At 37.8% G+C, this 13,070-nt stretch overlaps 1 protein-coding gene across 1 annotated transcript in view; it reads left to right on the top strand.

Annotated features, from left to right (window-relative positions):
* Positions 1-1,001: 1,001 nt before the first annotated feature.
* LOC136858828 (tubulin polyglutamylase TTLL5) overlaps positions 1,002-13,070 on the top strand; it is a 463,915-nt gene continuing 451,846 nt past the window's right edge. The window contains exon 1 of the mRNA XM_067138637.2: positions 1,002-1,779. Coding sequence (XP_066994738.1) covers positions 1,607-1,779 — 173 coding nt within the window. The 5' untranslated portion in view covers positions 1,002-1,606. The remainder of the gene's footprint in view (positions 1,780-13,070) is intronic.

Genomic DNA, 13,070 nt, shown 5'->3' with positions numbered 1-13,070 from the left:
TATTAGCCCCAGTGCTTTGGGTGGAAAAGAAAAAAATATTTGGGGGAGCTTATCTTCATTTCAGTAGTGTCTTTATCGATTGATACAGCAGTTTCCTTTCACTTCCTGTACTCAAGCATGAATTTGCATATGGAAAGCGGTTAAATTCCGTTAAAAAACATCAAATATGTAAAAATTAACAAAACTTGCAGAATGTCCCGCAAAATGTCTGTAGTTTGTACCATCCGCTAATCTAAATGTACGCTTTCTAAGAAAAGTTATTCATCTTGATTTAGCAGGCGTATCTGAAGACATGTAATAGGTGTCCGAATTGGATTTTAACAAGCAATAAATTCCTGCCATTGTCTTCTTTTTATGACCTGTTATAATCCTTGAGCAGAAGTGTGTGGAATGTATGGAACTTTCAGTAAGCAAATTTATACTCCCGCTTAAATGGTACGGTATTAAAAACTGCAGTAGATGTGTACGGTATCTTTGCGGTAGGCGCTGCGTATTTAGGGCAAATAGTTACCGTACGAAGTGCTAGATAACGCTGCTGTACATATTCAATTCATAAATGTCATATTCCCGCATAGTTTTATGCCGAAAAGCGTCCGTTGTGATAGCTGTCAATATATAGCCACGTTAAGTATTTTTATAGTCGCTGCAGCGAGCGAAATGGAGTTAACATGGTGTAGGTGTTGCTTTATGCTTTGCATTAGTTTAAAGTCACTGGATGGCTCTAAACGCAGAGTGGGCATGTTTCTTTGAGGTATTTTTTTCCTTCTGACTTGGGATGCATTTGGGACATGGAGTGATTAAATCCCGGTTTCAAAGTGACATGTGTAAAGCTTCATTTCCTATTTATTTTCTCGAGGAAATGTGAGAGTGGGCATTGTTTCAGCACTTATTTTTCGCGAGGTGTCATAAATTTTTGTTACTGGGAAATTCATTTTTAGTAGACTCCGGAATGTACAGCTTGTGGAATGGAAACTAGCTTAACTGCAGTTGTTATTGTTTTTTGCAGTATGTTTTTAATTTGTGAAATATGTACCGTCAGAATGATGTTTATTGACAGTGACGAGTCTTTCGGTATAATGAAACAGTGTTAATTTAATTTGAATGAGTGTTTAGTTCTTGGAGTACTTTATTCTAAGAAATATACTAGTAATATTCACATGTGTTCCAAAGCGTGGCAGTAGTGCATGACAGCTATGCAGCTGATTTTGAAGTATAACTAACTGTCACTTCTGATCTTATATAGTTCGATTTTCAATACATTTTGAATGTCTTTTATTGCTCTTTTGGCGTATTTATTTGATTTTTTTTTCGAAAGTAACTAAAAATGATAATTTACGACATTGCATGATTTACCTATCAATCAGTTATTTTTTCATGTGGATGGGAAGAAACAGATGATTTTGCTTTTGGAGGTTAGTCATTTCATTTAAACAGATGAATATTATTTCTTCGGTCAGTACCGTTGGTCTGTCAGTTAGCTGACTATTTTGTCAGTTTAAGAGGAAAATTCAAAGTAGTTACAGATGATGTGAAGAATTTGCAATGTGAGCCTAATAGCACAATTAATAGTTAAATTTTTCTGGCATTCAATTTCCCTTACAACAAAATGGAAACACCTTTATCAAGTCAAAGTAGTTCAGTTGATACAGAATCTGAAATCCTAACTGAAATTGAAGGAGAAGAAGCTACTATTAACAAATTTAATTCACCTGAAGAGACTCGTGATCTGAAATTGAAAGAGCTGCCTCTTGTTCATCAGTCAAAGAAGAAATCAGAAAGGTGAGGCCTACAGTATTTAATGTTAACACTAATATTGCATATGGGCCTAGGCTAAATGTATGGTAACTAAAGGTCTCTTGATCTCCCCTGAATGTTTTTTTATGTAAAGATGTTGGTGGTAGCATGCAGTTTTCAGGTTTTAGAAATTACATCTTATATGAAATTGTAACAGTGGACCAGAAAAACGTGTCTTTACATAATAACTTAATGTATAAAATGGTTCCATACCTTACTGTTGTTAGACTCCAATTCTACCGTGACCGTGGAGGGGGAACATTTGAAGCTGCTTTACGTTTAGTATGATAATGGTGTGTGTATGTTCCGTTGTTTGCTCCTCCTTTCGGGGAGGCAGGGCTGCGGAGAGGGGAGGAGGCGTGTTGCTTAAGATCACGGCTTCGGCTTTAGGAGTGGGGAGAGACAAAGCTCCCTTCTCAAAAAGTGACCGGCTGACAGTCAGCTTCAAAGTTCCACATTAGACTCAATTTAGGGCACATTAAGCAAGTGTCAAGAAGCCAATCATAAAAAAAAAACAAAAAAAAAACCCTTTTAACTGGAAGACAAACAGATATTTTTAGTGTAACAGAGTTGAAACTTTTAACAACTATTCCAATAAATAGATATAGTTTTTAAGCAGGCTAACTATGTATTCATCCTGTCTTATTTCATCAACCCATTAACCCTCACATTGTTTTAACATCAGCGGTAGAGTGTTGGCCTCCGGATCCCAAGATAGCAGGTTCAAACCCGACAGAGGTAGTCGGATTTTTGAAGGGTGGAAAAAAGTCCACTCGACACTCCATGCCGTACGATGTTGGCATGTAAAAGATCTCTGGTGACACATTTGGTGTTTACCCGACAAAATTAATTAAATCTCAGCCATAGACGCCCAAGAGAGTTTCAGTTTACTCTGTCTGCCATCTAGTGGGGGCCTAGAGTAAAACGGAACGTCGAAATTGACGAGCAGACAGCCAGATGGCGTCAAATTGAAATGTCTGCACATGGTAGCTGAGGCCATACGATTATTATTATTATTATTATTATTATTTATTTTAATTTTATATTCAAATAGTCTTTAAGAGGAACAATGTACCTGAAAATAATGTATTCAGAAACTTAGCAATTCACCTAAGCTTAACAACAGCTGAAGATGTTCTCAAGTGAGAACGAAACATGTACTGTTTATAATTCATAATTTGCTAAAAAGCAAATAAAAAGTATCAAAAAGGTGGAAGATTTTCAATTATTGTAAGTCTCTGTGATTAGAATTTGATACGGAAAATGAAGCTGATTACTTGTAATTGGTATGCTCCGAACTGTCATGGCGTGGAATGACATTTGTAGACTAACAAGTTTGAGTGGTGTTTTTAAAAGTATGAAAGATCACAGTATGAAGGTAAAGTTGGAATTTAAGAGAACAAATTTATAGGAAGCAGAGTTAGGGATTGGAATAATTTATCAAGGGAGGTGTTCAGTAAATTTCCACCTTCTTTGCAATTATTTAATAAAAGACTAGGAAAACAACAGATAGGAAATTTGCCACCTGGGAGTGCCCAAAATGCAGATCAGTGGTGATTGATTGATTGATTGATTGATTGATTGATTGATTGACTTTCCCTATTCCTGGGCCTACTGATCAGATAGTGGTCTGAATCATCAGAAATTCTCTGAATACCTGCACATTCCTAATAGATTTCCTGAATTTAAAATCTGTTTTGATATAGTCTTTTATGGATCTGGTGCCCCTACCCTCCCAAGTATGGCACTGAAAAGTCGTATGCTTGAAGAATGTATTTGTAACTGCGAATCCCATACTAGTACAGAAGTGCAGTAAACACTTCCCATTTCTGGTAGCTTCCATAGCTTCTCCACATTTATCCATCACTTTCTCTTATTCTGCAGTTCTGTTTCCAACTCTAGCATTGGTATCACCTGTTAAGACTATCCTATCCTTACTGACAACCCTGACTGTGATGTCACTCAGTGCTTCATAAAAACTTGTTAACTTTCTCCTTACCTGCATCTTCACATGGTGAACAGACTGAGACAGTTCTTGTCATAATTCCTCCAACTGTCAAATCTACCCACATCATTTGCTCATTTATGTTTGTAACAGAAAGTATGATGCATTCAATGGTATTCCTGATGAACAGTCCTGTCCCATACTCTACCCTTCCTTTTTAAACACCTGTCAAGAACACTTTATAATCTCCTGTATGTTCCTCATTATTTCTCCTTACCTGAATATTATTAACTCTTAACACATCCAGATGCATCGTCTTTGCTTATTCTTGATTTATGAATTCTTGATTCCTTTTATGACAATCGTCTTTGCTTACTCAGCCACTTCTACTTCCTTTCTTCTAAAAGCCCTATTAATATTGATAGCTCCCTATTGAATTCCATTTTATTTACCAAGTTGTTTCCAAGGAGTCTTTTGTCTGTTAGATGAAAATGGGATTCCTTTACTCCCATAGGTCCAAAGCTGGCTTTAATTGTTCTGAGCTTGCTCAGTAAAAATTCTGTGAAGCATGATGTGACCCTATTTACACATACATAGTCCCAGTGAGTATCTCTCCGCTAATGGGTTAGGGACCTTCTGTGGATTGTATAGTCTTAGTCGCTTGAGCACAAGGAGGTCCATGACTGATGGTGTCCGAGATGTCCACTCCCTTTTTATAGCAACTGGTTTCCCAATTCTCATGTTCACTTATTAGGCCACTCAGCGACTGCCTATGGTTCACGAACTAAGTTGTGACTACAGTAACGCACACTTCGAACCATATGGTAATATGATGAAGAAATCTGACATGACATTTAAAAGTGTGTACAATGATAACTTTATGTATATTACTGAGTCAAGAAGAGGCTCAACATTTGCATTTTGTAGTGTTGGGAAGGGTTATTTCATTATCATGCATTGGAAAGGGTAACATTTAAAAACATATGCTTGCAAAGAAAAATAAATACAATGTCCAGTGTGTTGAAAAAAATCAAGAAAATAGAATTAAGATTTTTTTTTTTTTTTTTTTCAGGTATTATTCTGTTATGATGTATTTTTTTTTTTTCAAGTAGTTTCTAAATTTATTAATTCATAGATTAGTTTAGATAGACTGCAGAACCTAACAGTAATAATAATGAGACCTGCACTTTCACTCTTTGGTGTCAATTACCTCAGAACCTCTAATGAGGACGATGACGGTAATTTAATGGTGGGATATGCAACTAGTGTTATCGTTGACAGTCTTAAGGCAAGATGATGAGTGCTCTTTCTCTAGTTCTGTATGAAAGTGTTTTCATATGACTATATGATTCACAAATCCCCTTTCAGCAGTTGTTGAATGTGGAAGTGGTGAACATTGACAATATTAGTGAAGCAGCATTTTCCAAAATTAAGTTTTTTGTAGATAAATTTCCTAGCATTCTAACCAACACACAAGACAAATTTAATGAAGAAATAGATGTTCTACATTCACACTTCTGTAATTTCCAACTTGGGGATGTGACATCTGTTCAGGTATAGTTGAGAATTGATGTGTAGTTGGCAATGGTAGGCTAGTGGTGGAGTACTCAAGTATGACAAATTGTCTAAAGTGATGCTTTCCATTCTGACCATTCCGCATAGTAATGCAGAGCGTGAGGGGATGCTCATTCTAGACAGGAAAGCAAGAACGCAGTTCAGGTCATCTGTCTCTGACAAGATCTTGGATAAACTTATAAATCTGAAGTCGATTCAGAAAGGCAAGTGTTTTGAACAACAGTATAGCAAGACCTTCTTGAAGAGGGCAAATCAGCCACAGTCACCTGCAACAACGACCAATAATGTGATTTTCTATACACTACTAGTTGTAGGCCTATGCTTGAATATGGTCAAAAGAAAGGTATGACCAGTTGTTACGTTTTAAAGTTTCTCAATGTAACTTATGTACACTTTAATTGCACAAGTATATATTTGCAGTAACTTCTTAGCCTGTGTATGTTCATTATTATGTTGTTACGAAAAATCCAGATGTTCTTTACGCAACCAGTAAGTCAATGCCTCCCTCCCCCTATCGTCATCATCAAATCTTCTCATTTCTCAGTTTGAGAGGTTTGCAGGTATGTAGACTATAAGGTTCTGGAATAAGCAGAAGCTTTTGATGTTGATGAAATGGGAGACCCAATTCTGAGGCCAGAATTTGATAGAACTTTGAGAAACCTAAATACTAACCAGGCATTTGGAATTGATAACATACCCGTAGAATTACTGACTAAGTTACTGCCTTAGAAGAAACGAGCATGGCTAGGTTATTCCATTTAGTGTGCAATATGTATGATGCAGGAGAAAGGCCATCTGACTTTAGACAGAATCTTGTACCTATCGTAAAGAAAGCAGGTGCAGATAAATGTGAAAACTACTGCACAATTAGTTTAGTATCTCATACTTGCAAAATCTTAACGTGAATGGAAGAAGAATAGAAAGACAAGTTGAAGCTTAGTTGGGGGATCATTTTGGCTTCAGATGAAATATATAACACATGAAGCAATCCTGACTTTAAGTCTGATCTTTGAGGATTGAATTAAGAAGGATAAGCCCATGTAGATCTAGAAAAGGCATTTGATAATTTTGATTGGACCAAACTATTTGGTATCCTGAAGGTGATTGGGATCAAGGTACAGGATATAAGTATTATGTGCTATCTGTACAAAAGTCAGTCCGCAGTGATAAGAACCAAACTATATGAAAATGAAATAGCAGTCCGGAAAGGAGTGAGGCAAGGCTGTAGTCTGTCCCCTCTCCATTTCAGTGTTTATGTAGAGCAGGCAGTAAAAGAAATCAAAGAGGAATTTGGAAAGGGAGTCACAATTTAAGGAGAAGAAATTGGAACTCTGGAATTTGCCAGTGATATTATTTGATTTGAGTCTGCACAAGATTTTGAAAAACTGCTGAATAGTTTGGACAGGCCCTTGGAGAAGGGGTACAAGATGAAAATAAATAAATCCAAAACAAAAGTAGTGGACTGCAGTTAAATGAAGTTGGGTGATGCAGAAAATATTAGATTAGAAAATGAAGTCTTAAAGGAAGTAGGCCTAGATGAATACAGTATTATCATTTGGGTAGTAGCATGACCAATGATAGCAGAATAAAATGCAGACTAGCACAGGCAAGGAAGGCCTTTCTTAAGAAAATAAATTAGCACTCTTTAGACATTGCTATAGGAATCAGAAAGATGTTTTTGGAGACTTTCATGTAAAGTGTGGTATTGTATGGAGTGAAACATTATTGACAAATGCTTATGTATATTGTGCAACAAAGTGTGTGGAATATAATTGACCATATGTATAAAGAAGGGCAAAACTCGAAGTGAAAGTAACGAAGAATGATAATGTTGATACTCTTCTGTACAAGTTTAAAAATGACTGACTTTTGCCCATGGCTTTGCATGTATGCAAATTAATTTTGTAACCATTTATAGAACTGACGAACGCTGGAAGCTGAATCAAAATGTGTTTGGTAATTTTTTAGTAATGTTGGAACGTATTGGTTTCTGTTGATTTATGGATGGAAGTTTAAGAAAGGACTTCAGGCAGCTTTGGTTTTCACACAGCGAATAGAAGGCAAGAAATTACCAAACAGAACTAACAATGGACTTGGATTCGGTATCAGTGGCCCACAAGGGAAGTTGCTGACAGTTTATTCACTTCTCTCCATCTGAGAAGTGGTATTCTTGAGGTTAAAAAATATTATTTTATTAACTTAACAAATTGAGATAAAACCAAGAGCAAGGAAATTCTGATTGTCTCTTCTATAACATTAGCAAGTGAATAAACAATGTTTAGTAGTTTTTGCATGTTGTGTATCAAAACCGAATGACAGACAAAACTTCCAAAATTGATGGATGTCATGTAGGCCCTACACTATCAACCCTCTCAGGATTACAACAAAAAACAGACACGCACTACACATTCTTATGACTGTATATTAGTAAGGTAATATTTTTTAATCCTTGTTATATTAGTATCTTCCTTATAAAGTAACATTACTAGACCTTTTTTCACTGGTACCAAAGCTGTATATGGGACATCAACTCAAGGCTTAAATCCTCTGTGATTTGATTTTCGACTTATATTTGAAATTATTTTAAATATAACTATCAGATTGGCCTGCAGAATGTTTGTAGTTTGGTCAAATTCTTCAGAAACTTGTACGGGACCATTTATAGTCTGTGTCAAATCTGAAGCTGTTTCTGTTGTGGTTATTTTTATGAAGTAACATTTTTGGCCTGCGTAATTGATATTTAATGGAGTGACATTTTCTGAAGCGCCTAATGCATTCAGGCGATGAGATAATGCAATGACATGGCAGCCGTTTGGTTGGACAATTCTGACTGACCTCTCGAGGCCAAAACACTTCCCATTTGACACAGACACAGACTATAGGCAAACTTTCTTCTCTCCAAAAGGTTGAAATAGCCATTCAACAACTCAAGAACAACAAAGTAGTTGGCTCAGATAGAATTCGTGCCAAAGTTTGTAAGGAAGGAGACTGCATAGTACCAGATCATACACTTTGACTATTGCCTAAATTTGGAACCATGAAACCATCCCTGCTGATGTACAAAATGCTTTGTCACTGTCTTCAAAAAGGGAGACAAGACCCAATGTGACTACTATCAAGAGATAGTTTCTGCTGTAGGAAGTTTAAAAGCAAGTATACTATCTAATCATCCAGTACCACTTTTGGAAGAGTCCCTACCAGAAACCCAGGGTAGTTTTAGACCCAACCTGAGTCACAATTGATATTGTCTTCACTGCCACACAGATGCAAAAAAATAATCCAAGGAAAAAAACAAACCTTTTAATTGTCACCTTCTTCATACAAGGGAGACAAGGTCCAGTGTGACAAATATCAAGAGATATCCCTACTTTCTGTTGCAGGAAATTTCTTTTAGCAAGAACTCAAATCATCTGATACCAGCCATGGAAGAGTCCCTACCAGAAACCTAGTGTGGTTTTAGATCCAAGGCCCAATGTGACAATTATCAAGAGAGAACCCTCTTCAGAGAGTTCTAGCTTTAGTTGGATGTCCATTGAAATACTTCAAAATATTTTGACAGCTACATGACAACACGATTGCTTCTGTTCTCAGCAGCAGCAAGCCTGGAAAGCCTTTTCAGAGTACAACAGGTGTCAAGCAGGGATGTATAAAATCTCAAAAGTTTGTTCTTTATATTTATTGTGGGGACTGTAAGAAATTCTCCGGGTGTGGAAATAGTGACAAGATTTAAAGGTGAATTATTTAATCTTATCAGACTGGGAGCTAAGACCAAAGTATCCTCAATGTAAGTTATTGAGCTTTGCTATGCAGATGATAATGTTGTTCTAGCCAGTGCTGGGGAAGACTTACAAACTATTTTGAATGCATTTAAGCAAATGTATACTAGAATCAGATTAGAACTTAACAAAACACAAGATCTGCACCAAACTCCAACAAAGTGGCTCCTTCCATGTTGGTCAGTGGCAAGACCCTACACCAAGGTTGGGGAAAAAAAAAAAAAAAAAAAAAAAAAAATCCTACAAAGAAAACAAAAAGAAAACTGTTTTTAACACCTCTATTCTTATTGGTTATATGGTAGAAAACTTGGCTCTTGCTTTTCATATTATTGTACTGTATGTCCAACCATTGTCTCGTTTCTCTACGGGGTTTTGTGTGAAGTGAGATGAATCTTCATAGTGAATTTTATGACTGGATGCTCTTCCTCACATCAACCTCATTAGAGGACTTAATGAGATGAAATGAATGATGTGATATATGATTGTAGGAAGGGAGAGGGTGAAACCTAGTGTTGGCATATAGCCTACTCATGGGCGCCCGCAGGATCTTTTCCAGGGGAAGGCACATTAACAATTTTCTTGAATATAAAAACCAATATAACGTCAGCAACATTAAATTGTTTACAGAAACTTCCAGTTATAACATATGCTAGATGACTGTCAGTAATTTCAGTTTATGAAATAATCTGGTATGATATTAAACAGTTGAACATCAACATCTTTAGAATTCCAGGGGGGGGCAAGTGCCCCCCTTGCCCCCCCCCCCTCCCTTGCGGGCGCCCATGAGCCTACTCTGTAGAATAGTTCGAAGGGGTGAGCTGGAGGCCTTACTTCTCCATCAACAGTGTCTCATGTCCTCACTCCATATGAACATTGTGGAGAGGTATGGAATTGAATCCAGGCTTTTGGCATGCAATCTGATGATTACAAATTGTATACCACCATCTCTCCTACCCTGCTGGCCAACATTCTGATGGCAACATTTTTTTGACCAACTGTGCTAACCACAGTGACAGATGATATAGACTTGATGCCTCAGCAATAATGGTTAGCACGTGGGCTTCTTATGTTGTTATACTGATACCGTGAAACATTATTTAACGTAGGCCATTTGTTGAGGAGTGTGAAAACAGGTCGGTATTTTGGCAGGTAGTAAGGAATGGTAAGCACACACACTATTTTAATTGAGAAATAGAGAGATTAAGGAGGAGGGTGCTTGTTGGAAAGAAATGAGTCAGAAATGTTTGTAGAAGTAATGAGAAATTGAAGGAACTTACCAGGAAACTGTATGTAGTGAGGAAGTAATCTTAGGATATCTTGATGGCAAGTATAATTGGCAATCGTATGAATTTTAGTAATTAAAAAAAAAAAAAAAAAAAAAAAAAAAAAGAAAGAAAGAAAGGAAGGGTATGCATAGGTACATCAAGGCGGAACCAGGTTTTAGAACATACTGGCAATCTTAAATGAACAAGGAGAGTGTAAATGAGAGAATTTACAGAAGGCAGAAGTATTTAGTCAGCAGTATGTAAAGATTGTTAACCTTGAAGCTTTCATGGCCTGTACTTGTAGACATGATGTAGGCTTGTGGGCTTAAGCCATGTCAAGAAAACAAGGTGAAACTCTACATTTCACAGAGAACTTTGCTCCGCGTCTTCAGAAGAAAATCTTGACTATTCATGAGGACGTCTTCTACAATAATGAGGGCTTGAATTTAAGAATGTTCGAATCCCACTGCTGGCAACCCTGAATATGGTTTTCCGTGGTTTCCCATTTTCACACCAGGCAAATTCTTGGTCGCTAGCTTAATTAAGGCCATGGCCGCTTCCCTCACACTCCTTGGGCTTTCCTATCCCATCGTCGCCAAAAGACCTATCTGTGTCGGTGCAACATACAGCAGATTGTAAAAAAAAAAAAAATTAAAGAATGCTTTACCTGGGTCGCTGTAATGGTACACTCATTTGTCACCAGATGGCTCGCTGTATGCTGGCACAGCTTCTCTCACACTCCTTGGGCTTTCCTATCCCATCGTCGCCAAAAGACCTATCTGTGTCGGTGCAACATAAAGCAGACTGTAAAAAAATAATTAAAGAATGCTTTACCTTGGTCGCTGTAATGGTACGCTCATTTGTCACCAGATGGCTCGCTGTATGCTGGCACAGCTGGAGCTGATGACAATATTAAGCTCCAATTAAGATGTTCCATCATATCATATGTGCGTGATAAATAATAGAGAGGTCATCAGACGCATCAGGGATGAATGTGGTAGAAGAAATAAAAATAATAAAATAAAGTGCAACGAAAGACACCCAGGATAGAATAGAACAGAGCTAAGCTAAAGAATAGAAAGAAAGTGTGTGGAGAAAACTGGAGGATTATAATGATGTGGGACATTGTGGGGTGGGCGGCATAACCAGTGTACACACGTTATGAAGGTATGACAACACACAGCTTGGGATGCTCTCCAATATCGTCTCACATCGTTATCATCCTCTACTTTTCTTCACACATTTTCTTTCCATTCTTCAGGTCTGTTCTATTCTATCCTGGGTATCTTTCATTGCATTTTATTTTAGTATTTTCTATTTTTTCTACCACATTCATGCCTGATTCGTCTGATGACCTCTCTGTTATTTCTCATGCACTCACCCGTGTGATGGAACATTTTAATTGGAGCTTGATGTTATCATCAGCTCCCACTGTGCCAGCATACAGTAAGCCATCTGGTGACAAATGAGCGAACCACTGCAGTGACCAGTAGTAAAGCATTCTTAAATTCAAACTCTCATTATTATAGAAGTCTTCCTTGTGAACAGTTGAGATTTTCTTCTGAAGATGCAGAGCAAAGTTCTTTGTGAAACGTAAAGAGTTTCACCTTGTTTTCTTCACACGGCAAAAGCCTGACAGCCTATATTATGTCTACATAGTATGCAAAGATTGATACCTATGAAAACAAAGATACAGAAGTTGAAAACTTTAAAAGCAGGTGGGGGTTATAGTACCATGTCTGGAATATTTTATTACTGTCTGCGTGAAGGAGTTGTACCAAATGGAAGGAAAATTGCTGTATAGGAATCCCAGTGTACAAGGAAAGGTTGATACACATACAGTGGGTACTAGGAAAGTTTTGCAATGTGATTGAACGCTTTAGACTTCCACCACACCTAATACACTTCTCCATACGTCGAAACCAGTCACTGAACCAACTCTGCCACTTTTCTTCGGTTACATTTTCACACTCTTGATCCCATGCTGCCAGAAGCAAAACACAGCCTTTTCAGCTTCATCTTCACTTCTGGGAAGAGTGCGAAGTTACATGGGGCAAGATCAGGACTGTATGGAGGGTGATCAAGCACAGTCAACCCTAATCTGTCAAGAAAATCAATTGTTACATTAGCACAATGCGCTGGAGCATTGTCGTGATGCAAGAGCCAAGTGTTGAGCCGTGACCTTGAGCGGAGGTGCTTGAGAGCCTGGGATGACCTGAGGCAGACAAGTCTCACTCTTCCACTTCACAGTAACTGTTCTTTGTGTTTCTAGCACAACCCGAGTCAGGATGCCCTGTTTAGTGAAGAATACTGCAATCATCCTTTTCTAAACTGACCTTAACTTTCGCACAGTCACAAGAGTACCCTCATCTTCAAACAGCCACACCTTGTTCTGGGATTTTGTTGGGACATTGAATAATAAAGCCAAGTTTCGTCACCTGTAACAATGTTATTGACATTATGCAAAGTCCCATTTTCGAATTGTTTTAGCATTTCCTGGCACCATTTCACTCGATGTGCCCTTTGTTCCTCTGAAAGTGAATGGGGCACCCTAAAGGAACAAACCTTTCTAACATGGAGATGGTCATGTAGAATTGAATGAATAGCTGGTGCAGGGATGTGGAGGGTCTCCTCTACCTGCCAATATGTCAACCGCCTCTCTTGCTGCAACATTTTCCTCACAGCTCGCCCAGAACGAGGATCTTCTTCAACCCC

The sequence above is a fragment of the Anabrus simplex genome, chromosome 1, assembly GCF_040414725.1.
Source record: "Anabrus simplex isolate iqAnaSimp1 chromosome 1, ASM4041472v1, whole genome shotgun sequence".
Taxonomy (NCBI): domain Eukaryota; kingdom Metazoa; phylum Arthropoda; class Insecta; order Orthoptera; family Tettigoniidae; genus Anabrus; species Anabrus simplex.
This window is presented reverse-complemented; position numbering and strand designations above follow the sequence as displayed.